The 27553-nt window shown below is 49.6% G+C and overlaps 1 protein-coding gene across 1 annotated transcript in view; it reads left to right on the forward strand.

The window, feature by feature from the left end:
* The window catches only part of TOX2 (TOX high mobility group box family member 2), a gene marked incomplete at its 5' end in the record, with an annotated part of 154769 nt that overhangs the window by 54121 nt on the left and 73095 nt on the right, over window positions 1-27553 (forward strand). Inside the window, one exon of the mRNA XM_082007214.1 lies at window positions 7346-7411. Within this exon, the coding sequence (XP_081863340.1) occupies window positions 7346-7411 (66 nt within the window). The remainder of the gene's footprint in view (window positions 1-7345; window positions 7412-27553) is intronic.

Genomic DNA, 27553 nt, shown 5'->3' on the forward strand with positions numbered 1-27553 from the left:
TTTAGGCTACGAGAACCGGAGAGGAACCGTTCTCTGTTCTCGTCTCGTGACTTCATGTACATCTCTGTTGAGTCCCTCTCTGTCTATCACCTCTTTTCCTCATCCATGTATGCCACTCCACACCTTGGATCCTCCATGCAATTGCCCTTTCTCCTTCTTAGCTGTACAGGTGGTGAAATAATGTTTGATCTTTTATTCTTTGTTCTTTTCTTAATTGCTTCTAAAAGTTGAATGGCATTTTTGGCAGCTGCTGAGGACTGAGCAAAAGTTGGAAGTGAACTCCCCAGAATGAATACACATTTTCTCTTCTGGACAGTAACAGCTATTTTAAGGCCCATTGACGTGTCTGTATTGTTAGGATTGCTTTTCTCCAGTGCATTAGTTTGCATTTATTGACATTAAATTTAATCTTCCATTTCCTCACTGCCGCTTAGTACTGTGAGAGTCTTAATGCAAAGCCATTCAAAGTTGCTTTTAGGTCTGGCTAGCCTGAATAATTTTTGTCTCATTAATAAACTTGAAGCCTTCTAGATCACTTATATGATGAACTGGGCAGATTTTATTGCAGATGGATCGTGGACCATGATCCTTCTCTTGCTAAAACCTAATGAGTGTCTTTCCGCTGGTTGTGAGCAAGAGGACCTTCCCATTTGTCCCATGACAGCTTGGGTTTGGTTTTTAGAGGTTTTTTTTGAGGAACCCTGTGAGAAGTCCAGCCAGAGAGATCATTTCACCTTTTCTAGGTACTTGTTGACCCTTCAGCAAACACTTCAGTGGGCCACGAGGCACGACATCCCTCATCTCGGGTCCCTCTCCGCTGCCTCGGTGGTGCGTTGCAGCTCCAGATGGTTTCACTCTGCTGGTCTGGCACCTTCCCCTGGCCGCTCCTGTTCATTTTGGCAATGTAGGCTGTGCACTGCATTGTTACCTCGCGTTGCTTTAGAGCAGATGGGTGAACGCCGCTTGGCCGTGGGGGTTCCTTAGGATTTTGTTGGTTTGTTTTATACTTTTTCCTAGTGGCCATCCCCATGTGAGAGCTGCTCAGGTGGGTCTTTCCAAGGGAGATGCTCCAGTTTGGGAACCACTGAATACTCCATCAGTGTCCAAGCCAGTGCAGGTCATTCCTGTCTTTCCCACCTGCTGTTAGTGTCTTGATGGTCTCTACCGTACCTTGGGCAGCCCTTGGCACCGCCAGCTCTGCAGTAGGTTTCCTGCTTCTGGTATGTTGGAGAAAGAACCATTATTAGGCTTTTATCTGATATGTAGCTTGTTCTTAAAACCAACTAACCAACCAAACCACTTTTTACTATATGGTTCTAAGACTTAAGACTTCATCTGTACCAATCTGATTTTACCCTAGCATAATACATGAGAATACTGACTGCGTGTTGGAGACCCCAGCCGCTGAGCCCCGGGTGACCCTCGCAGATGCTCAGCTGGGCAGCCCAGCGCACTGCCACTGACGCCTGCTGTGCTGTCCTGCTCTCTCTTAATGACATTTGTCCTGAAGCAAACGGCAGCGTGTGGCCAGCCCGGGCGGCCGCGCGGTGGCCAGGGCGGAGATTCAGGGCTTTCCTCGCAGGAGGGTCCTGGGGGGAGGTCGTAAATCTGTCGCTGAACTTTTGACCCTCTTTGACAGGATCAACTGAGGGGCTAGCCAAGCATTTCAGCGGACAAATAAATAACGCTAAGTAGATCACTTTGGGCCAGAGGTTGTGTAAAGACCTTAATGGGGAAACCGCAGTTAAAGAGATTAAGCTAACCTCAGCGACGTACTTCCCGAAGGAGCGTGATGCTAAATTGCCCCTGTAGGAAATCACGGCGGCAGCTCCGCAGGCAGGCAGGGCTGACGCGGATATTTCCCGCCCCGGGGATGCGGCAGAGCTGCGTGCTGGCAAAGACGATCCGTGCCAGCGTCGGGGTCGCCGGGTTTGGTGCTGGGTGCGCCCACAGGGCTGAGCCCGGTGCGCAGGGGTGCCTCATGCTGTGCAGTAGGAACCACTGGAACCATTTGATTTGCTGTTCACGGGGCATTTAATAGCTCCTTGGTGATGATGGCTTCTAGTTACCACTGGATTTGTGCTAAAAGGCCACTTTTAAAAAGCTCCAGATTCTCGGTGGACTTGCAGTTGAGGTGCTCTGGTCCACTATTGCCAACGAGTGTTAACATTTAGGTAAGACCCCTCAAAAAAACCACCCCACAACAACAAAAACCCCCCACCAAACCCAGAACCCACCACACTTAAGAAATTAAAGTAAAATGAAATAAGTTTGGGAGATTTTTGAGATCTTGCAGGTGCCATTGAAGCCGTTCTTGGCATGAGTGCTGCCAACATATTTCTTACAAAGCTGAGGTTTGCATCTCAGCTCATGACTCTCAGGAGATAAAAGGATGTGATGAGATTCGTAATAAAATTGTACAAGCTGGCAGTGCCATCCACGAGAAAGTAACACCTTCTCCGAATCTTGGCAGGAGGTTGTGTTTCTTTCCGCTGGGTCCTTCCCAGTTAACAAACATTTATTCTCTGTGTTTGCACAGAGCTGGAGATCACACGGCTGCTTTGCTCTGGGGTCTGTCCCAGCTTGCAGCATGCATTTATTTTTCGTATTCATTTTCATCTTACTAACGTGGGACCCGTATGACCTCTGGGCACATTTACAGGATTGAAAATAACGTCGTATCGCAAAAATAACAGACCGAAGTGAGTCTAGAAAAGCAATAAATATTTAAAAAGTACTTCTTGGACCATCATCTGAATAAAGCCTGCGCTTTGTTTCCAGAGTTGGTAGGAATTTGAGCAGTTTCCTCTGCGGGTTTTTTTGGCTTTGTTTTGTTGTTGGTTTTTTTTTCAATTGGGTGAGTAGAGTTGTTTCTGTCCTGAGTGTGTTACGTGAGACAGGTTTGAGTTGGGATTTGGCAAAATGGGGCTTTGTGCGTCCTTTTTGAAGTTAGAGGTCCTTGATTCTAGCTGTGCTTGTAGGCAACCGTCACTAACGTAAGGCAGTGCAAGTTAGATAAAAATGAGTCCAAGTCGCAGGTGAAGGAAAAACAATGAATCACATCTTCCCACCTCTCCCAGTTTCCCAACTTGGCTACGCTGGCTTTGTGTTTCCCAGGTTTTCAAGCAAACACTGTGTCTTGGATGCAAAGCGCTATGAGCAGAGAGCGGTGCCAGCTCACCTCTGCTTCATACTCATTTCGTGCAGGGGAGGGTGAGAATTAGCTGCAGCCACTGATTAACAGGCTGCTTCTATTAGCCAACGAATAACAAAAATTAACTAATTGCAAAAGAGCGGAAGGTTGATGAAGACAACTGCACATGAGTATGTTCCTTTCAAATTAGGACTTGAAAATGATACTGCGCCGCGCACGCCGTTCGGCACAGGTTTGATCAATGCTGGGGGGCACAGAGGGTGATTCTTGGTTCTGGGGCCGGTCTTGTTCAATATCTTTATGGATGATCTGGATGAGGGGATCGAGTGCTCCCTCAGTAAGTTTGCAGATGACACCAAGTTGGGTGGGAGTGTTGATCTGCTGGAGGGTAGGAGGGCTCTGCAGGCTGGATCGATGGGCAGAGGTCAACTGTATGAGGTTTAATAAGGCCAAGTGCAGGGTCCTGCACTTCGGCCACAACAACCCCATGCAACACTACAGGCTTGGGGAGGAGTGGCTGGAGAGCTGCCCGGCAGGAAAGGACCTGGGGGTGCTGGTTGACAGCAGGCTGAACATGAGCCAGCAGTGTGCCCAGGTGGCCAAGAAGGCCAACAGCATCCTGGCCTGTATCAGCAATGGTGTGGCCAGCAGGAGCAGGGCAGGGATCGTGCCCCTGTACTCAGCACTGACGAGGCTGCACCTTGAATCCTGTGTTCATGTTGGGCCCCTCACTACCAGAAGGACGTTGAGGTGCTGGAGCATGTCCAGAGAAGGGCAACGGAGCTGGGGAAGGGTCTGGAGCACAAGCCTGATGAGGGGCGGCAGAGGGAACTGGGGGTGTTCAGTCTGGAGAAGAGGAGACTGAGGGGAGTCCTCATGGCTCTCTACAGCTACCTGAAAGGGGGTTGTGGTGAGGTGGGGGTTGGTCTCTTCTCCCCAGTAACCAGCGACAGAACGAGAGGAAACGGCCTCAAGTTGCGCCAGGGGAGGTTTAGATTGGATATTAGGAAAAATTTCTTCACCGAGAGGGTGGTCAGGCATTGGCATAGGCTGCCCAGGGAGGTGGTGGAGTCACCATCACTGGAAGTGTTCAAAAAACGTGTGGACGTGGCACTTTGGGACATGGTTTAGGGGGCATGGTGGCATTGGGTTAACGGTTGGACTTGATGATCTTGAAGGTCCTTTCTAACCTCAGTGATTCTGTGATGGACGGCTGCACCCCGGCCCGGCACTGCCGGGGGGGTTTGTCACGCACCCCGAGTCAGACTGAAAAGGGAGGAGGCGTTGGTAACCGAAGGGAAATATGAAAATGTCTGTTTCTGCCGTAAATCTACCTGGGATGGTGGGGCTGATTGTTTTGAAGTGCATTCTGCAGCGAAACAATAATGAGAAGTGGGAGAGCACATTACTTATCTGCTCTACCTGGCTGGTGTATAAGTGGCAAATGTCTAATTGAAAAAATATCCTGATGGGAGAATTTCTAATAAATTTGCTTGTACCCTCATAGCCTGGAGGAAGGGGGGGGGATGGAAAATCCAATCAGCGGCGGGGAAGTTCCAAAGTTTCCGTTGCATTTCGAGTCTTGATTTTCAGGCTCGCTGCTCAGACTGGCAATGAAAGGCACGGTAATTTTGAAGGCAGGATTCATTACAGTTATTGTGAAGGCATCAAGGGCACAAGGAAGTGTGGAGCGGAGGTAGGAAAATAGCAGAAAGCCATTAAAAAAACACATTCTGACAAACAGCGTGATACAGAGAAAGGAGAGAGCTTGTCCTGCCCTGGACCTCCCCAGTGAGAGACAGTTTTTGTTTTCTGAGTGTAGATTTCCAGGTGACTTCTATTTTCTGGAGAAGAGCTGTTTCAAACAGGTCCAGATCTTCAAAACACTGCGCTGGAGCAGGAGGGAAATGAGGAATTTGTGCGCGAGGGAGGGAGGGAGTGATGCCTATTTAAATTTCTGCAGGGCGCAGCTTTTACTTAAGAAAGAGCTCTTCCTTTCCTGATGTGGAGGTAAGTATTTCTGCAGTGCAGATTCCTGACTGGTTCCAGGGACGGACAGAACTATCTCCCCACTGGAATATTTTCTCTGACTTCAGGGCTGCTTGCTGGAAAGCTCCTGTGCAGCTCACCTGCCTCATCTCCACGCAGCCTCAAGGTGCCGTGGCTTCGAAGCGTCCCGCAGTGCCACGCAGCGCGTCTGAGCCGCTGCCCTGACGCGAAGCACTGGCGCTGCAGATGGGACCACCAGAAAGGGCCCTACATCCATGCGATGCACAGCCTTGGGGTGTCTGCTCAGGCTCCAGGATCCACCTGGTGGTTTTTTTGGTGGGGTGGTCCCAAAAAAGGGCTTGGGAGTGGGACCTGAGGATCATAATTTTGCCCGGTCCAAAAAGACTGACTCCCAAAAACCATGCTGCTGCCGATGCCAAGCCAGAGACCGGCTCCTCCCGCAGAGCCTGGGTCCCGCTGCCACAGGGCTGAGCATCTCCACCAAACCGTGCCCCCTCTTCTGCAAAGTCAGCCTTCTCTGCTGGGGTCGGTCGGGATGGCAGAGGGTATTTAGGCTGCAGAGCTGATCGAGTCTCCGTGCCTGGAAGCACGGCAGCTGCAGCTGGAACCCTGTTAGCAGGGGCCGGCTATGCCAGCGGTCATTTTACAGGTGGAGGGAAATTCAGTTTCAAGTGGATGGCACCCATCTGGCTTCTGGGAGAGCTGCTTGTCCCGGCAAGCCAGCGGGGCTGCCGAGGCTCGCTGCATCCCGCGGCTCCTGCCTCACTGATGGCTTTAATGAAATCCTGCATTTGCGCAGGGATCCCCTTCCACCCTGCTGCGGCCACTGTCGCTGTTAGTTAATGAGTGTCACAATACCCGCTCTAATTTTGCTGCTTTTAATTGGTTTGCTCTGCTATCCCAGAGGATAGTTTGGCGATTAGAGGGTGTCTGTGCACTCTGACGCCGAGCAGAGCTGTGTTACCCCCACTTGGCTTTACTGACTCTGCTGACTTTAATAGCTAATCCTGCAGCACTCTGAGAAATGGAAGTGTAATTAATAATCCAGGCTGAAAATCTTCACCTGCTTTTATTTAGGTTTCTCTTTTATTGTTCTTCATACGACACATTTCTCTTAAGGCATAACTGGTATCAGCTTCGTATCGGAGAGTGAGAGCACACACAAGGGGTGAACAATCTTCAATTCATCGTCCGGCTTGTAAGGGCAGGAGGGTTGGCTCTTCCCCACGTTAAGTAGATGGTGTCATTCACAGCTGATACCTTCATCCTTGTCTCGAGAGTGTTTTATGGCATAGCCCATTTTATTGCCGTAATTAATTTGTGAACTTAGCCTTGAGAACTGCCCCAGACGTACTTCGAGCCAGAGACAATCCTGGAGGGCTTTTTTCGTTCATTTGGAATCGGAGCAAGTGGAAAGCTCCCGCTGTAGCTAATTAACGAGAAGACTTTTGCAGTTCTCCATGGGGCTTTTGTAGCCTAATAAGTGGATTATCTGTTCAGAATGGGGGGTCAGGGGACAGGCGTGTTTGCCGGAGCCGCGGGGGCACAGGCGAATGCCACGTTTCCCCCGCTGTGGGGCAGAGTCCTGGCAGGGCAGGCAGGGGAAGAGGAGACGGGGGGAAATGTGCTGCCTTGCAGCCGGCGCTTGCAAACAGCCGCGAGCTGTCAGGATGAGGAATCGGGCTTTGCATAGAGACCCCTTCGTGTATGGTCCAGAGTGACTTTCTGCATTGCTGGTGTAGATTTGCTTTGGTGATTGAGGGGTACGTAGGTGTCTGGAAGAGGATTGAAAGGGACCTGCCTGTCTTGGAAATCTCCATCAATGGAAATTCGCTTTTTAAAAACGATTGATTGCTCTAGTGGGAATTTTAGCAAGAACTTCATTTGTGTGATCTTTGCTGCTGGGTAGATCTGTGGTTTTGCACAGGTTTGGATTGTTTGAACTGGAGGGATTGGTTCATTGTTTTGCTGAAAAATTAACGTAAATATGCTATGTTACCATGGCCTGTTGCAATAGCAGTGATGTGTGGGTGCTCATACGTGCTCGAAACTTTTAAAGACCCAGCTCAGGATTTTCTTCTGGGAATCTTGGTGTGAAGAGCCAGGAAAGTGTTTGGGATGCACATAACCCTGGCATGAAGAGGCCGCTTCGCTAACTCTAGCTTTCTTTTGCCTTTCTAGTTTGATGGGGAGAACATGTACATGGGGATGAACGACAACGCCCAGGAGTTCCTATCGGCAAATCAGGTAAGTGCTGATTTGCTTGGGTGGGTAGATTTTCTAGGGGACTTAAGCTTTGCCTAAGCATTAATTCTGGGAGCTCTCCGTGAATCTGCACTCCTGGGACATCAGGAGGGGAGGTCAGGGCTGGCTGCCAACCCAGCTGCTGCCGAGGAGCAGCGGCGGATGCACGTGGTACAGGGAGAGGGATGCGCTTGCGTGCCCGTGCTGCTGTGTGTCACCAGAGCCTGGCTTAGCCACGGCTCTCCAGCAAGGAATCCTTCACTCGAAACGAAGGTGCAGTTGGTGTTTCTGGATGTAATGAGGTTTCCAAGTATTGTGTGTAGTTCAGATGTCTTCTTCCCTCACGTAGAGTATTTCCTGTAGCTAAATAGATTAACAGTTAGCCGGCTTGGGGAGAAAAAGGAATCGGAGGTTTCCTGTTTTGGAGCTATAAACCTACATGTGGAGGACCAGAATAGAAGCACTCATGTCTCACAGGTGCCTGAACCTTCAGGGCGCTCTCTCGGCTTGGATACACATGAAACAGAAATGTCCATTCAGTGGAGCCCTAAATGTTAAGCCCATGCTTAGGTCCTGCTGGGAGGTGAGGACTTCAGCACATGCTTACCTATCTTCCTGGCCAGGTGATGAGAGGTGATCCCATCTGCATCCTACTGAGAGGGCCCGGCATGGCTGGAGCATGCTGGGGACTTGGTGCATCTCTGAGGTGCCTGACGCTGCACCCTCGGCACAAAGCATCTCATCACATCCCACTGCCTCGTGAGGGAAGGTGCGAGTTCATCACCAATATTTTTCAGCATCCCATTTTTGGGCTGTGTCGGACCGTTTTGTTGTGTGGCCCCGTTGACTGCAGCCCTCGTGGGCTGTGCAGAGTTATGTCACGTGAAGTTGATGCGGTGCAAAATTTGAAAGGCGGCCATGTGATGATTTCCGTGCAACCCAAGTTGCTGCCGGCTTCCTATTGCCCTGGACCTGGCGTGTGTGGCCCAGGGCCAGGCTACAACGTGCTTCTGCTGCTGGGCTGTGGTACTTACCACGGCATTGCTATGAATTACACGGCTAGCGAGTCGTCCATGGTGTATCTAACTCGGATACCAGCCACAATTAAAATATATGCATATTAGACTGAAAACAGGATGAAGACCTGTTGTTTGCCACCTTAGAGCGCAGCAACATGTTGGCTGGTTGCTCAGGAGAGTTGTCTGCTGGCTTTCGAAGACTGCGCGCGAGCCACCGCTGCCGAGGTGCGGGGAGAGGGCCATCCTCGTGTGAGAAGGGTTTCCAGAGCGCGGGGAAGGGACCACAAACTTTGTGCTGTCAAGTGATTCAGCAGAAACAAATATGTAGTCGATCAACAGCAGCGTGTGGAATTGCCATGGAAAGGGACGGGGTGACCCCAGTCTGCCCCGGCTGGGGGTCAGCGCTGTGTCCCCCACCCTGCTGTTCTCCTCAGGGCGGTGCAGAGCCTGCGAGCAAGTGCTGGATGCCAACAGGGGCATTTATCTTAAATACTCTGCCTTTAAAAACTGCCGAGGGACGACCATTTCACAGCCTCGTGGGGAAAGGCTGGTGGCTCCGGCTCAGCGGCTAGCCGCGTTCGCTGGCCGTGACGTGCCTGCGGGATGGCCCGGAGTTGAACCACGGCCAGCGGGAGCCATTTGTGTTTCCTCCTCTACGTCGACAGAAATCGCCTCGCAGCCCCCGTCACATCCCGCTTCCCCCGCGGGTGGGCAGCTGGAGAGAAATCGGAGGGGATGCTGCTGGGCGGGGAGCGGCTTGCTGCACCGCGGTCGAGGAGGAGGAGGCTAACTGCCGAATAAAAATAGAGGCTGTTGTGTGGTGAGAGCGGCACAAACTGTTTGACTCGGGGAGGAGGATAAACCATACCGGCTTCGATCCCTGTAACGTGGGAAATAGAAGTTTACTCCGCATTTGTTCTCTATTTCCTTGGAGATCTTTATTTCCTATTTTGAAAGAGCGGTTAAGAATGAAAAGGGAGGATGTGTCTTGGTGGGGAGGGGACAGGGGGCAGGTACCCCCCGTCACAGGGATGGGTTTGTGCACGGGGCCGTGCTGCTGCCTTATCTCCTGGAGCAAAGTGAGGACCAGCATGGAAAACAGATGGGGGAGTTTGTCTTGTCTTGCGTCTCCAGTTCCCTCTTCGTGCTGCTGTGCTGGGGACGGTCGGAGAGGAGCTGGGAGTGGGACCAAGGCGTGCCAGGGCGCGGGGTGGCACCCGGGGCTCTGCCGGGAGGGTGCCCTGGTGGGATGCCGCAGTGACCCCCGCAACCTCACCCGGGGCAGGAGGGCCAGCCCCTGTTCGTGCCCCGCAAGGACGTTAGTGGTGGTTCACACCCAGTGTGAGCTTTGGCCGAGGAAGACGGGAAGCAGCCTTCCTCCCTCACCCTCCTTAGTTCGTCGCCTCCCTTTATTTACCTGCACATCAGCGCCTGCTTACCAGAAAGCGCTTTATAGCGCTGGTCATGGCTTCATTGCTAATAACACAACCCTTCTATTTAAACGGGGTTTCCAGATGGTTTTTATTGTTTGCTAAACCTGTCATAACCTGAATGAGTACATTAAACAGCGGGAGCGCGGTTTCACAATCCCGCTTGAGAAGCTGCCAAATCACCGGCCCCGAGACGCCTGCACGGCACATGCAGGATATCGCTCGGCCCTTGGGATCCTTGGGGACGATCATACGCGCTAACTACTGAAGCTATCCCGCTGTAATAGATGGGCCTGGGGGGTTGGGGTTTTTTCCCCCATTTTTGTCTTAAACCGGTTGCGCTGGGCACCATTAGGTACCTGCAGCCCTCGGCAGCAGACACAGCTTCACGTTGAGCCCAGCTGGGGCGCAGGGGCTGGCACGTCCAGCATTAATGGTGGGAAATCTTAGCTTCACATCACTTGTTTGAGGGCACGCTTGCTTATTTACCCCAGTTCTGCGCTACACGGTGAGTTCCCCTGGTACCAGCACCCTTGGGGTGGCCTGGGGTGAGACTGTCATGATGAAATCCCCTGGACCTGCGCGAGGGGCTTCCAGCCCCTCTGTGCTTCCAGGTGGGTAGGAAGGGCTGGGAGAGCAAGAAATTCATGTGTTCGCGGCCTTATTTCAGCTGGAAAATTTTTGGGGGTCCGCAGATGGAAGAAGTTCGGTAGCCTCTGTTATAAGAAATTCTATATTGTCTTGTGATTTTTTTTTTTTCAAAATGCCTCGAAGGAGTTAGGCGGGAGCAGAATTCAATTTATCACCTCTCCCCCCGGCGCTGGTTTAAACCCGGGGGGTTTAAATGGCTCCTGCCTGTCAGCGCAATGCTTTGCACTTTTTGCCCAGAGATCCAGCAACTGCTTAAGCTCTTGAGTCATCCTTTCCCATCACACAGATAAGATTATTCTCATTTTACAACTGGAGCTATAGAGATGCTGTGGTTAGAGCAGCTCCTGTGCTGAGCAGTCCTTGGACAGCATCAAGATCCTGCAGCACCCCGGGATCAGCCTTATCTCACCCCTTGTACGGTTTGGGATCCTAAGGAGCTTCTGTGGTATCACGTGGCAAGAATGGGGTAAGGCCAGGACCGGGGTCCCTCTCCTTCATCACTCCCTGCCCTGCAGAGCTGCTAACTTGGGAGGGGAAGAAGGAAAAAAAACCACAAAACCAAAACAATCCCCCCTCCCCAACACTAACGAAACACCATCAAAGCCGGCTGAAAGCCAGCTGATCCACTCCCTCCCTTTTTCTTACTGGATATGATTGCTTACGTCCTATCGGCTGCATTTCTCGTCAACCCGAAAAGTGTCCATCTCAGCCGAGAACGAAATGCAGAAATACAGGAGCCTAAAACATAATGAGAGCGCTGACAGATCCAGACTCACGCCGGCATGGCCTGCTTGGGGAAAATAATTCCTCTTGTTCCATCAAATAGGAGGGACATTTGACCCCAGAAGTGAGTCAAATGTGAAATGTAATTCAACTCCCAACAGGGGCCAGAGTATAAATGTGACTCGACATCTGATCAAAGCGTCGCGGACATTTGACCCCGGAGATGAGTGAGGTATCTGTTGTGTCTCATGAAGTCGGCAGAGCGTCATTCCTCACCCCTGTCAATTTTCTTTCTTTTTTTCCCCCTCCTCCCCAAACAAAGACAAGGAGTTAAGTAATGCAAGAATCCCGAGGAACGGACAGGTTATCAACCACCCGAGGTACTCGGCAAGATGAGTAAAAATACAACGGTGCTGTTAAAAGAAATAAACACACTTGCAAAATCAGGAAGAGGGGGCATTTTTTTAGGCCTTTGTGATAGGGAGACTAACACCAGGAAAGACAAAGGCTGGGAAGTTCCTCCTGTAGCTGGACAGGAATGAGGTTGGTTTTGTTTGGCATCGAGACTTCTGCGCTCGCGGGAGGAGTCCACGGGTATTTTACAAACATGAATTGCCACGCCTGGGAATACCCTGCAGGCGGGTGTCCTTATCCCACCCGTCGGGTGAACAGACGCAGGAAGTCCCTTGCCGGGCAGCTGGGGCTGTGTGCCGTTCGGGCAGGCTGAGGGGCAGCTGTCCTTGGCTTCCTGGGAGCAGGGACGTGCCTCCGTGCCCAATCCCTGGAGGGACATTATGGAAAGCCTTTAGGGGAGCGGCTGCCAGGTTTCTGCTCTCTCCACCGCACGTCTCCAGCTGCTTGGCTGTGCTTCGGGGCAGGCAGCGCCGGCTGCTCACCGCGGGGCGTTCTGGACCCTGCACTCTGCCGAACCCCAGGAGCTCTCAGTGCACGGCTTGTTCCAGCTGAGCAGCATGCCTGGTTCTGTACCAGCAAGGTAATTTGTGTGACTCCTCATGCAAACGCTGTTACGCGTCAGTATAGTTTAGTCGGGCCGGGGAGGCGTGTCGGCGTAAGCAGCTCTTTGCTTTTGTAACTGAGAGCGCAGGTAGGACCCTGCTGCTTTAGCTGTGGGTGTTGAAAATATGATAGTTAAATTGACGGGAAGTTATTTGCACACTATTTCTTCCTCCTAATGCTGTTCTTATAAGATGCTTTTGCTGGCATGCTCATGCTGCCCATCTGTGTATCAAAAACGTCAGGTCTTGGCTGCCAGGAGCCACGTGTCCTGTGGACATGATATGGGGGCTGCAGGTTTGCACAGCAGCGTTGGAAAAACATCATTTCGCCCAACCCTGCTGAGACACCTGATGTCGGTGACCCTGCGGAGCAGCAAAGAGTGTTTGGGCTGCGTGCGTCTGCGCGAGACTGCGTCACTCATGGATGGAGCTGCTCACGCTTATGCTGCCGAGGAGGCTGATCCATGGGCACGGGCGTGTTTGTACGTGGCAGCACGTGCATAAAATGGAAGGTGGGTTTTTCTCTTGCTGTGTGCGTCGGCAGGAGCTCGGCTGAGCGCGGAGGCTATAGCGATGCGCCAAGGAAAGTGGAGTGGAAAGAGGAAGTATTTGTCACGTGCACACACACGTATACAGCATCTGCCTTCAAACGTGTCCCTGTGTAAACGTTAGCACACGGCTCTATGCCCCTGCCCCTTTCTGCGCGCAATGAAATCCATCTGCACACAGATACCTGTGTGCTTGGATGCATATAAATCAACATTTATCTACTGTATCTATTGCCCTTTACCTGCTTATCTCCATACATCTTCCAGCCTGGGTCTGTATTAACCATAATAGATACAGTAAGTCGCTGATCTGGTGGGTCAAATGGTCAGGGCTCTTTGATCAGCCGTCAGGATACATTACCACCAGGGCCTCCGGTGGGGCTTGAATTACAACTTACATTTGACTCATTTCTGGGGTCAAAACGTCCCTCTTATTTGATCGAATGACAGAAATTGTATAATTTGTATATATCCCTGAGCCATATGTGCTCTGAGTGCCACTCTAATGTGTTTTATAAAGGCACAGCTGTCTCGGTGACTTATTTAAAATGGGATTTTGAAGTAGTGTTCTTGCCATTTAATGTCCTCATTCAGGGTTACACAAGGTTTATCAAATAATAAATAACATTTAGAACATTCATTTTAGCATAACAATGGGTTTGCTAGTTATAAGGAACTGGACGGTACAATAAAGCTCTGTTTGGTAAATAAGCAATAACGTAGAAAGCAAGCGATAGCATAATTAGAAAAATTAATGACGGTGCAGGAAGCTACGGATTCCTCGCGTTCTGCTAACGCTCCAGACTAGACAGAGCTCATCGTGGCAGCCTCTGCTATAAAACATGCCATCAAACCTTGTCATAATACTGGCAGGCGCGTTGTCCTCCCGCCTCCTGGGCCTGCCACCAATCTTGACTGAATTGCAGCAAAATGTCAACAGTTGATAAAATAGCCCTAGGTCTGGGGCAGATCCAAGTGCCGGCGGTCCCCTTCCCCGCTGGGGGCTGCGGAGCCAGGACGCAGTGACTGCACGGTCATGAAGCGGCCGTGGAGCCCCAGGCAGCGTGAGGACAATTAGGTGCTGCTAATAAAGACACAGATCATCCTCCCCTCGTTCTTGTGCCATCCTCCCTAGCAGGAAGCTGTAAACCAGAACCAACATGGACTTTCCCCCACGTGGTTTTCCCTCCGTCAGATACTCTGGAAGAGATGCTCTGTCTCTAGCAGTGAAGCGACCGCATGCGATTGCTCGGGCATGATGTATTCTCACGTTGGTTGGTCACTGACCTACAAGGATGTGTGAATGTGAAGAAATATCCAGCAATTTGTTTCTCCCTGAAGCTCGTAAGGTGCAGCAGGTTGCTCGTGGTCACTACAGCTGTTCTCTCAGACCTGGGTTTCCTCCAGAAGAAAGGCTGGAAGAAACCAGGAGACTGGCTGAGCGATACCTTGGGGCGACCCTTCTCGAGCCCTGGTGTAGTAAAGACTGCACAGCAGAGTGGTGGTGGAAAAATTGGAGCCCACCATGAGGTTATTCTTGGTGCCATTTCCAGTCAAGTCCCCTAATGAACTTGTGTGTTTCTAAGGAGTCTGATCAGTCTTTGCACATGAAGAAACTTGTGGGTTTTTTAACTTTGAGGAGACATGTCCCAGGGTCCTCATAATCCTTTGATTTTGGCTATTGACTGGCTTGATCTGTTGATCACAGGAACAGATGGTGGTCAGGGCATGGTCAGTGCTAGAGAAAATCCCTGATGTAAGTAGAAGGGTTTAAAAGAGAAGGGACTCTGTCCCCCAGGCGTGGAGAGCTCTGATGGTCCTGAATTTCCAGCAGTATTGTGCTCCTTGGGTTTGACTCTCTTGCCTCTGCACAGCACCCTTCCAATGGTCTCTTCCAATTTGCAAGTAATCTGGATTTTTCAAGTCTAGAGTCAACCGCAACAGGGGCAGAGTACACCTTGAAATAAAAACCTGATGGGTCCCTAATCCCTTTACGATGATACATTGCAAATATTGATGGAACATATATAAAGAAGGCCTCTGGTGAAAAGAAGTGAGAGCTTTATCCTGACTCGAAGTTGAAGGAGAGGATTAAACAGTTTGGCAGTGCGGTGGAAGCTGGGAGTGTGTGCTGCAGCCGGCACCCATGCGAAGATACAGATTTTACTCTTTCCCTGCTCTTCTTTGAGTAATACTGTATAATTTCATGTGTTGTGCTAGAGAATAAAAAATAGAGGGAAGACATTGATAGATATTAAATGCCTTTCTCAGCAGCCGATTCAGGAAGAATCTCATGTACTATTTTAGAATGAACAATAGAGTGTTACATGTCATTTATTATAATCAGCAGCTAATGGAAGCCCTTCCAGGAGGGGTTATGGAGGTGAGCACAGCTACAGCTGATGATCCAGGCTCATGAATTTTGCATGAACTCTTATGTGACAGTGAAATTTTTGAAAGGTGCAGTTGGGAAGTGATTCCTGTAACTTAGTCGTACCAAGAGAAGCTTCTGTTGCTGGTGTAGGGTCGGCTGTGGTGCTTAAATAAAATAATAATTAAAAAACCGTTGGTATTACAAGCAGAATGAACATCACCTTCAACACGTGGTCTCAAAGGACTCCTAAGTTGTTAACAATAGGGTGTTTGAAAAACAGCCACCAAGCATCACAGAGGGAAAAGTTGATGCAGGTGAGCAGTTCCCAGGCCACATGAATAGCCTCTGTTTCTGTTGCGTTTACTCTGGGGGGAAAAAAAAGAAACAGCGTCCCGTACAGTTGAAGGTATCTGAGAGGTGACACAGAGCACCTTGTAGGGACAGAAGACTCTTGAGGTTGCCGTGGTGGTTGAATTCCATGCATAGACATACCTTTCATCGAAGAACTGGGGTTCCTAATTAGACTTAGGCTTAGGGGCAAAGGCAGGAGGGAGGAGGAGACCCCCGGGTGCATCGGAAGGCAGAGGAATAGCACACACTGTGGCTGGCAGCCTGAGGGCTTGGCACAGTGCCCGCCACTCCTCTAAGGTCTTCCAGGTGACCACAGCCAGCTATGCCCTTGGATCAGTCCGAGAAGTAATCTTTCCTTCTCTTTCCCAAGCCTTTCCCAGGTTTTCTGTGATCTGAATCAGCTCAGAGCGTTTTTTTGACTCAATGTTAAAGAGCATCTGTATTAAACAGCATGCCTGATTCTAGCCCTCAGTCTGCGAGGAGTGTGATCAAAATGTAGAGGAGGATCTTCAAACAGAACCCTGGTTTCTTTTGCGGTGAAGAAGTCGAGAAGCAGCAAAACATGTAAAAAAAAAAATAAACACCCAATCGATGCAGGAGAGCGAGCCAGAGCTGGAGCAGCGCTGCTCCGGCCCGTGGCCCTGCTGCCTGGGGGCTGGGGAGGTGGTGGGTGCCCAGGGGCTGGCAGAGGAGGGGGAGCAGCGGGACGATGTGTGTCCCACTGAGGAACAGCATTTGCTGCTGCTGCTGCACCCCGAGTCCCAGTTTTACAGATAGAAAATACTGATACTGAGAGGAGCTCTGATAGAGGGTTGGAGATAGGTGTTTCTTGGCACCAAAATGCCACGATGCCCGTCAGTGGGGCTGAAGGAAATGTGGGCCTGAGATTCCAGAAATTCCAGATTCTCTGTGTGCTGGAGGGTGAAGGAGACGGAGTAACTGGGACCGCTTGGGAGCACCGTGGGGCACAGCTCAGGCTCAGTCAGACTCAATAACACTGAAGAGGATCTGCTGCTGTGCATGGTGACTCCAGTGGCATGAGGACGCGTGGGCTGGCAGCCCAGCACCGCTGATGGGCTCGTAAAGCCAACAGCTCATAAAATAGCAGCAAAATAGAGAGGAAGGTGGTGTGCAGTACCCTTTAGCCAACAAAGTGTCACTTTATCAAAGATTTCCCTCTGTGCTCAGCGCCGCTGTGAGGGGACTGCACGAGGTGTATGCAGAGCTGCTGCCTTTGATGGTCAGCATGGCTCAGGGCGAGGGGAAGACCTACACGTGGGGGAGCCTGGGGCAGCTCTGGAGGGAGCGGGTCACCTTCAAAGCATAGGTATGACATTAATACGGCGCTTATGTGTGCTTTAAATCCCCTGATGATGCCCCTCCGGTCTGCTACCACGGCTGCTGGGAGGGTGCCAGGTTGTCCTTGAGCAGTGGCTGTCACTTCAGACAAAGGCAGTCCCGGAGCTTTTATGCACAAGCTGTTTCTGCCTTCAGATCCTTCAGATCCTCCAGCTCCTCGCACTGTGCTAATTCCTCACCGCTTGTCTCCCGAATTACCCGCTGTGACACAGCGTGATGGGGAGCCAGGTCTCTACATGCTAACGATTGATGCTGAGCTCTGATAATGCGATAACATCGCTATCGGTTAGCTATGACGAGCAATATTTGCTACCGTGTCCTGTTGAGGGGTTTGGTTTTGGCTCCTGCAGAGGTTGGTTTGATTCTGTAATGGATCTCTGGGGAGCGGCTTTGGAAAATTGTGTTTATTTGGGGAAATGTAGCACTGTGGGTCACAGGAATATGAAAAAAAAACAGCCTGTTGCTCTTGGGTTTTCCTTTCCCAACTGATTGGTTACTTCTTCTCTTCTCATCAGAGCCCTGGCCCGAACCAGTGTTTGGGTCTGCCGTCACAACAGTTAACTGAGGAGCTGCTTACTTCCATCAGGAAAGCGTTCTATTCCACTTCAGAGCTTGGATGAAGGCCTGTGCAGAAAGGAAGACCCCTTCGTAGCCTCGGTCGGCTGCAGAACAAGCCCTTTGCTCCCTGTCGGCTCTGGGGCCACCCTGGGTGCATGCGGGGTTGGATTCCGCTCCAGCCCCATGGTGGCCTGACCTGCTCAGCAGAACATCTTGGGGCTCTGCAGATGCTGGAGGATGATGAGGGTTATGTATCCCGAGTGCAGCCATCCAGCTCCTCATGCTCAGTCAGGCATCTGCTCCAGCCTCTACTCACTCATGTGCTTGGGCAGAGCCGTGGACCCGAAATGGTGTCCAGCAGTGCTCTGGTAGCTCCCCTGCGAGCGCGAAGTGCTACCCAAGCCCTCACTGCTCTAGCAAGGTGATGGGACCTCATGGGGAGCCAACCCATGAGAACGGGTTGGCATGGCACCTGCACACCATGGGTCGGTTGTGTTAACTCTTATGCTTCTGCTGCGGAATTTGTTCGGTAGACCCCTGGGCATCCCCCTTCTGGAAGCCTGAGCAGCTCCGAGGGGGTGCAGCCAGCAGGTACCTGGGCAGGGGAGCGTGGGTGCCGTGGGTAACCCGGGCAGGGAGCGTGTGTTGCAGGTACCCAGGCAGGAGCACGCACCATGGGTGCCCGGGAGAGGCGAGCGTGCGATATGGGTACCATGGGTGGGGAGCACGCATGCCACCCGTCCTATGTGGCTCTGCTCCTTGGGGGAAGGCTTAGATCTTTTCTTACCAGGTGATGCACCAGGCCAGGCTGGTCAGAGCTATGATGGTGCTGGCTGAACATGAGCCAGCAGTGTGCCCAGGTGGCCAAGAAGGCCAACAGCATCCTGGCCTGTATCAGCAATGGTGTGGCCAGCAGGAGTAGGGCAGGGATCGTGCCCCTGTACTAGGCACTGACGAGGCCGCACCTTGAATCCTGTATTCAGTGTTGGGCCCCTCACTACAAGAAGGACGTTGAGGTGCTGGAGCGTGTCCAGAGAAGGGCAATGGAGCTGGGGAAGGGTCTGGAGCACAAGTCTTCTGAGGAGCGGCTGAGGGAACTGGGGGTGTTCAGTGTGGAGAAGAGGAGGCTGAGGGGAGCCCTCATCGCTCTCTACAACTGCCTGCAAGGGGGTTGTGGTGAGGTGGGGGTTGGTCTCTTCTCCCCAGTAACCAGCGACAGGACGAGAGGAAATGGCCTCAAGTTGTGCCAGGGGAGGTTTAGATTGGATATCAGGAAAAATTTCATTATGGAGAGAGTGGTCAAGCATTGGCACAGGCTGCCCAGGGAGGTGGTGGAGTCACCATCTCTGGAGGTGTTCAAAAAATGTGTAGATGTGGCACTTTGGGACATGGTTTAGTGGGCATGGTGGTGTTGGGTTGGTGGTTGGACTTGATGATCTTAGAGGTCTTTTCCAACCTTAATGATTCTGTGATTCTGTGATGGGAACCAAAAATCAGAGGCAGTTAGGGATGCACTAGTCTTTCGCAGGGAGGTGTGCTCTGGCACTGGGCCCAGCTGAAGGACCGCTATCACAGCAGTCTTAGCTCCTGCCCGCGGCAGGAAAGGTGGCAAAGCTGAGCCAGAGCTCTGTGTTTGGCCCGGGCACCCATCACCTGTATCGCGGTTCTGCCGAGGACCGTGCTGGGTCTCACTCGTTGGTGACATGGCTTTCAGGATCAGCCACCTCGGAGTAAGCCTGAATTAAATTTATCTCAAACTAGGAAATCCATCAGCAGCCATCAAAAGTGTCTGAGCTGATGCTGTATAGCTCAGGTCTATACATCTGTGTACACTGTAAAGGACAAAATATGACTTGGCTTTTATTACTTTAATTAAAACATGAGTGAAGAGTATGAGATTCATATTAAATTGTATTTTCCTGGCTGCTGTGTGAAGGAGCTAACTGATCTGATTACCATGAAGATTACAAACTATCAAAGTGAAAAAGAGCTTTTTGCAAGTATTTTGTATTAAACCTTCAAACATAACACTTTAAGAATAATTATAGTTGTATTACTGGAAAATGATTCATGAATTCTGAATAAATATAAGACCCTTAAAGGGAAATGTTCCAAGACCACAGTTTTCGTTCCAATCTGATGAAATTTAGTATCAGTTTGCGGCTGTAGAATAAAATGAAAAAAAATATGTACATAGACTGTATTGAGTATATGTCAGACTAAACTAATGAGATTTTTTTCATCAACTCTAAGCACGCACACAGACAAATGGAATAGCCGTTCTCATTTTCTGTAATAGAAAGCACCGAAAGAGAAGGCAGAAGGGATCTTACTGCTCACAAGTCTTTATTCTACCCTTGATTGTTAAATAATATATTTAAGTTCTCATATCTCGCCTGCAGAATGTTTGAACTGACATTAATGGGTATATAAGAGAAACGAGCGAGCTTAAAAAAAGCAGTGAGGAAGGGCTAGGATTGGGAATTTTATTAATATTCCCAGTGGACTGTAATAAAGATACTTTTCACACAATACAGTGAATGTTTACAGCAGACAATTTAGTTTCCTTCCAACAATTATGAGAGAAATTGAATCTCAGGAAATGTTAGTTTTCTCTAAAATTAGACATAACAATAAAGATACCCCTGAAAGTTTATTAAGGAGGGAAGGAAAAAAAAAAAAAGTCATCAGTCTCTGAAAGACAATTTAGCAAGTTTATTTTAAGAATTCCAGATGACTTCTGAACAAAACCAGACACCTACATGGCACTGAGGGCTCGTGCTCCCCACGCCATGCTCAAAGCTGGGAACTGCTTTGACTGAGGAGCCTTTTTTCCCAGGCTTTAGCAATTCCTGGTGCATTTTGGAAGAAAGTACCCAAAAGGTGCTTGTTTCTACCACGGACCTGGCTGGAGGAGGATCCCCATCACTTCTGCAAGCAGATGGGCCACAAGGTAGTAGCAGGTCACGCTCCTCTGCGTGCAGGTCAGGGCTCTACAAGCCTGGGAGCCCGCACCGGTGTCAAAGGGAGGATGTGTGGTCCTCACCTGCCCACTGCTCATCCCAGGGCAGGTTTCCCTCCACTGAACGCATGAAAAGAAAGCAGAATTATTTACATCAAAAATAACAAAGCTGTAGGAGCCCCATTTCATGGAATCGGCAGGATGTTTGCTTACCCAAGAGTTAGCAAGTTGAAGTCTGTGTATTTTTGCATGAGTATTTGCATGCCTTCTTGCAGGTGCAGTTAGCATTGATGCCTGTGCAAACGTGATGTTTCCTCCACGCAGAGCTCTACGTGCAGTCGCGTGTGGGTTTGCGTGCAGAAAGGACTAATTAGCAAAACACTGTGAGCTGAGGCCTTTCAGTTTTTCCCCAAAAAGCTGGTCATGAAATGTCAAGAGGAGCTGCAAGGAAAGGACGGAAATTATTGGGCGCCTGAATGCAACTTCAGGAATTAATTTATCATGTTCACACAGAGATGCTGGGGATCAAAAAGGGAAAGTCTGGAAAGAGATTCCTGTTATCTGAGACCAAGATTAGGGATAGGAGGAGAAGTCGTGAGAGCCGATGCAGCTTAGCTTGCAGCCAAGCTTCTCTAGTAATCTTCCTCAAAAAGATCTGTCCCATTTTGATCATACTAAGGGCTAGACTGGGATGATGCTTTTTGGTAACACCAAGTAGGACTCTGAGGTACCTGGTTTGGTACCAGTATTAGCATTAGAAGCACTCGGCTCTTGGTCATCACAGGTTTGTGGAAATAGCTAGGCTTTCTGTGGGCTTGGGCTTGAAAGATGGCAGCTGAAGTCCTTGAGCACACTGGACAAATGTGAATTTTTACCATGGGGTTGATGTTTTGTCTTTGTTACTGTCCTGGTTTCAGCCAAGGTAGAGCTAATTTTCTTCACAGAAGCCAGTGTGAGGCTGTGTTTTGGATTTGGGATGAGAAAATGTTGATAACGTGCTGATGTTTTGAGTTGTTGCTAAGTAGTCAAGGACAGTCCAGCTTCTCGTGCTGGCCTGCCAGCGAGAAGGCTGGGGGTGCACAGGAAGCTGGGAGGGGACACAGCCGGGACAGCTGACCCAGGCTGGCCAAAGAGATATTCCATACCATATAACGTCATGCTCGGTATATAAAGCTGGGACGAAGAAGAAGGAGGGGGTGGAGGGACGTTCGGAGTTATGGTGTCTATCTTCCCAAGAAACCATTACGTGTGATGGAGCCCTGCTGGCCTGGAGATGGCTGAACACCTGCCTGCCCATGGGGAGTGGTGAATGAATTCCTTGTTTTGCTTTGCTTGTGTGCGCGGCTTTTGCTTTACTTCTTAAACTGTCTTTATCTCAAACCATGAATTTCCTCACTTTTACTCTTCCGATTCTCTCCCCCGTCCCACTGTGGGGGAGTGAGCAAGCAGCTGTGTGGGGCTTAGTCGCCAGCTGGGGCTAAACCATGACAGTTACCTGCAGCCCTGTTGTGCCCAGAGCCTCCCCGGCCTCTCCGTTAGCATCTCTCTCATTTTGGCTCTTCCACCTCTGCTCGTTTCCCTTGGAACAATTCAGGTTCTACCTGGCATATTGCAAACTAGTAAAAATGACAGAAAATGCTCTCCAGCTACTTAATGAATGAAGCATTTCAGTTGTTTTGGCCTCTGGATAGCTGGGGCTGGTTTTCTTTGGCTGCAGCTGCTAATGGAGTGCTTCCCACCTCATGCCTTGCGTCTTGGGTTGGGTCCCTCGTGGTCATGCGATGAAGTTCATACTGGTGTTGCTATCAGCCCTCTTGCACCTTCATCTCCTCTGCAAAGCCCTTCCCTGTGTCAGCCAATTCTGTTTGTTGCCTCTAGAGCTGCCAGTGCCTACAATGGTCCCTTCTCACCGCCAGCGTTGGAGGTGATCACTGGTACAGGCTCCTGGCTGTGACCAGCAGCTTGGTGTCCCGGCTGACCTAGATGGAGACTTGTCATTACTTTAGGGAAACATTGCTATTTTGTTTGTTAATTTGGTGGTTTTCCTTTTTGCCTTCCTCCTGAAATGATGGTACCTACTCTAGCTGTTCATTTTGTCCAGGTTGCTTAATGCTTTGGAAGGTATTTGGTGAGTTATATGTGATGTAGGACATAGATGAGACCCTCACAGCGCAGTGTGTGTTCCTGCCTTTTTTTAGATACCATCCATAAGCCTGATATTATTAAAGAAAAAAAATGGTTAAAGATAAAATCTGTTTGTTTCTCAATATTCATATATTGGAGGCTTAAGGCTGAGATTTTCACACCTACGCTGGGGATTTGGATACTTGGCCATGCACCAGGTTACGGTTCTTGCAATTTTGTCATGAGTCTGTTGGTGCTTCGTGCTTTCCCTAACAGCCCGGCACCTTTGCGCTCTTGTGAATTGGCAGCTTCTGCTTTGGGTAAGTGAGTAAATGAGTAAAATCCTTGCACTTGTGGCTGTGGAGGAAGGCTTGTAATCGTGGCGCTCAGAAGCTCAGTAAACGCGAAGGGGGTAGAGCAAGATCCTGGGTGATTATCTTGACATCCTGGGGACTGGGAGGACTGGCACGTTGATGAGTTTTGCACAATTAGGGTCTGTAAGGACTGAAGCATCCCGATCCCATAGTTAATCTTTAATATCTCCTTTGACCAACCAAAACCAGGTAGTGCTTAGCTGTAGACAGACGTTGCCTGCACTGGCTTTGGAGGCACATCATTGAGATCGAAATCAAGTGGATGCTCTTGCCATCTCATCTCAGGGTTTACTTTGGCAAAGCTGACTCAGAGATATCTGGCTTTGGCACTTCTCCCACGTGCTGGAGGCAGATTCTGGGGCTGAGGGTCTTCGGGATAATATGGGAGCCTGATTTATTGCGCTGGTGATTTCAGTTAATTTCCTTTTCCCGTATCGGCAACTTCTGGCAGCCTGAAATGTTTTGCGGTGGATGGATGGGTAAAGGATTTCAAGCTCATCTTGGGGATAAAGAGGAGACAGGGGAGGGAAGAAGGTGGCATTTTACAAAGCATTGATATGTTCTTCATTTTAATAAAATAAAAAAAAAAGGTAAGCAGCACCTTAGCTGCTAAGGCGACAGGTGCTTAAGAAGCACTGAATAAATACATAAAACATATTTGCTGAAGGCATTTGTCATTGGAAGTTTAAACACTAAACATGCCTGCTTCGTCTGATACCGTAATAAAGCAGAGATGTTCAGACAGCCGTTAGTGGCGTTCCAACTACGGCTTTACATCTTCACTATACGTACCAAGGAAGCCGCATTATATCAGCAATGCCTCAGTGACTTTTGCCCCCAGAAGGGAAAGTAAATGAATTCTGGGAGGGATTTCAATGTGCTTTGGACCTTTTGTAGTGCACTTCCCCTTTCATATTGATTGATGTGGATGTTCTGGTATTGTTCCCGTGTAAAATGCTGGGGCAGGTCCCCGGGAGACAGCCGCTCTGCCATTGTCCCGATATCCCCAGGCTTAATAAAAGTTGGCCCGGGGCCTGATGAGACAAATAAACAGGTTTGTGTATTTAGTTTTTTAAATTACAGGATAAGGAGGAACACAGATACTCAATCCATTAAGAAATAACTAGGTGGGTGATTCACTACCATTTGTGTAAATGGCACTAGCTCTGGCCTGCCTGCACAATTTATTAATACTTCACGGGAGGAAAAAAAAATTATTTTAATCTCATAATGGATGATGAGCTGTGAAATTGCTTCTGCAGCAGCTGGGCACCCTGGGGGAGGTGCTAGATTGCACCACATTATGCAAGTTCTCCCCACACCTCTGCCTTCCTCGTGCTAATCAGGCACGTCAAATCTGGGCGATGGGCAGGGGTTGCCACTGCTTCTGTTGGATTTTATTACTTTCTTTTTTATATACCTAGCTTTCTTGTCAATTTGCTGTGCGGTCCCAAGTCTGACTTCGGAAGGGCGTGGGCTCAAATCTGGGCGCATTTGTGGAGAGCGATGCTTTGGGCTTTAAAGGTCCTGGGTCCTGTGCTGGCCTGGCTCACAACGTTAAACAACTAGAAATTTAGCAGATGCGCTGGGGCTGAGCCAGTTTGTGATTTCATCTGGCTCATACCTCACTCCGTAGGCAAGGGTTCCAAGAGCTGTTACTGCTGAGCGGCGGCTTTGCTCTGCCTTCGTAGGCTTGGACCAGGGTGGTGAGCAGTATCGACGCTCGGAGTGCTGTGAAGGTTCGTCCGTGCGCCGAAAGGACAGCCCGGGGTTACGTGATGCGGTTGTGTACGGGAAGAGCGCACGCGTATAGCACTGAGAGAGGACCAGGTGTGGCGTAGGACCGCCGAGGGGGAAATTGCAGATCGCCCTCTTCGGCTCTAGGACGGGATTTGCGGTGTTTGCGCCTGAGGTTGTGCTGGTAGCGGGCTCTCTGTTGTACGTGCATCCCTCAGCGCCTTGCGAACTCCAGCGCTGGCGGCTGCAGATGTGCCCTGGGCTGGGAGGAAAAAAATAATCGGGGCACATCTGGGAGAAAAAAGACTTGGGTCAAGATGGGCTGTGCTGCTATTATGGCTTTGCTGGAGGATCTGGCTGCAGACATCTGGTGAAGCAGTATTTGCCGCGCTACCTGCGGCACAGAGTATGGTTCTGCTGGCCACGCGCAGAGGGCTGGGACACATCCTTTGAGATAAACCTGTGAAAAACTCGCTACAAAGCATCCATGCAAAGTGTGCCACAAAGGCTTTTTTAATCCTTCAACCTCACACCTTCAGTTTTGAGCATAAGGGAAATACTCTCTAAGACGAAAGCCGAACGGGGACAAGTATGGTGCAGAACATAGTTTCTTTCCTGCTCTGGGTCCTCCTTGCTTGACTGAAGGCAGGTTGAATTAATTTCTTAGAGTGCGTTTTACTAATTCTTCCTTGCATGCACTCCACTGCTGTTTTGAAGCCACCTTATCTCTTGACCTGCTTACAGTGCATTATACGTCATTATATAATGTAGCCTTGGCTCAACACAAAATACCAAATCTGTACAGTCCAACAACGAATTTCTGTCGAGTGCACTCATCTTATTGTGCAAGTTCAGTATGCCATGAGACGAAAAAGGCAATTATGTAAAATCTGTACTCCTCAAATAATTCCCAGAAATGCATGATATTCTTGAGTAGAATATTATCATATTCCTTGTATTTGCTTCCAGGTGAGATACTAGGAAAGAAAAGAAAAGGGGCTATATTAGTCTGGCCCAGTCGGTCTAATTTTAGATCCCCATCAGCTCCTCTCTCGCTGGATGTGCAGTCCCTTCAATATATTCTAAAACCAAGCAAAAATCATTATAAACAATTTTAAGGAGGCTGATTGTGAGACAGATGACAGAGGGTAGACTTTGCCGACATGGAGCAGAGCTTGCACATCTCCTAGCTCTCCCTGGAGCGCTGCCACGTTTGCTCTGAAAAAAATAGGGGAGAAGAGCCAGGAAAACGTGTCATGAAATAAAGCGGTCCTCTCATCAGTGTGGGCAGGTAACTAAAACATAGGTGAAGCTAGATATTACTGTGGGTGATCCAGGAGCAACTTATGCATCAAATGTGCCTTACAGTCACAGCCCCGCTTACGAAGATACAACAAGGAGTTTTCAGGAGCTCGGGTTATTGCTGATGTTTGCACAAGCCAATATTGAATGCTTCTAAAAACAGTCAGCAGGCTTTGAGTCTTAATATCCCATCTGCTTAGTTGGAAGCTGAAGGGCTTTGTTATAGGGACGTGGTGTTGCCGTGCAGCGTTCAGCCTCTAGAGCTGGAGATGTCCAGGCGTAGCACCTCCACGTGCGCCGTAACATGAACACCCCGGCATGGATCAGGACAGCATGGGCCAGAGGAAGGTGATGCCCAGACGTGCTCTGTCTTGTGAAAATGGCATTTTAAAGAAGTAACAGCAGCAAATCTGCGAAACGGTAGGTTTGGGCGAATTTTGTAAGGAGCCTGGGGAACTCCCTGCCGCTAGCTGTTGATGTCAGGAATGTAGTAGAGATGCAAGGAGGTGGAAGGACGATAAAACCAGATGAGGTAGGTGAAAGGGAGGGATGAATTGTTCTGTTCTCTTAGGAACTACCATAATTGTTGACTAGGGATTTTTAGATCTCCTCCAAAACGCTAGCTAGTACTAGCTAATTTTTAGCTCAGCGCGTGTGACCAGATGAACCACTGGTCTGATTGCTTACGTGGCTCTGGAGTTCTTGGGAGAGTAGTGTGTGGTCATGGGTTTTCATTCCTCCCTGCAAGTGGTTTGGAGAGCTTTTCTCCCCAGGACGTACTTGGTGATGGATCTGGAGGGACTGTTGTCCCAGCAGGTTCGAGTGGAGCTCTCTCTGGGGACGCGCTGTGGCTCTGACGGAGTTCTTCCCTGCACCCTCCCACGAGGCAATTCCTGCCTTGCTGTGGAAGGTGGAAAGGCTGAGATACCTGAGGTGGGTTACATTTTTCTTCTTCTTTATTCCTGGGGGTAGCTACTTCCAAAACTCATTTTTGTCTGTGACACTGGGGAATTAGAGGTCCGTCTCTCTCCGTCTCTTCCCCAGAAGGATAAATACAGCATTACTAATCCTTTATGTACCATTGCATGCTGCACCGCTGCCTCCACGCATGTCTATCTGCCTTTATGGTAACTGTAACCTCTTCTTGAACCAGAGATTTTCCTGAACAAGAGTCCTTTGAGATCTCTGAGGGTTTGCCTGGATACATTTTTAATAAACACAATAATTTGACTGCAAGCCCATTACCTATCCCCTGTTTGTTCTATGGACTAGTCATTTCCATGCCTGCAAAAAACCACTAACTCATAGGGCAATCAAAGGAAGAATGACAACCCAGACAAAATTGGTATGTGTGGTGATAAACCAGTCCATCTTCAGCATCATGCACTGTAGCTTTATATATTGCCTGTAAATAATGGCCTCAAAAAGATATTAAATCTTTAGAAAAAAATCAAGCCTAATTGTAACTATATTTTTGTTTTCCATTTTGGTTTATGTACAGTATATGACTTTTGCAGAGACATTTTTATTCCAAGAAAATGACAGGCCAACAAGAAGCCATAATTGCACTGATTTTTAGAAGTGCCTGCATTACTACAGATCTGATGTACTGCAAGA

Source organism: Phaethon aethereus, assembly GCF_964289735.1.
Source record: "Phaethon aethereus genome assembly, chromosome: 16".
NCBI classification, from domain to species: Eukaryota; Metazoa; Chordata; class Aves; order Phaethontiformes; family Phaethontidae; genus Phaethon; species Phaethon aethereus.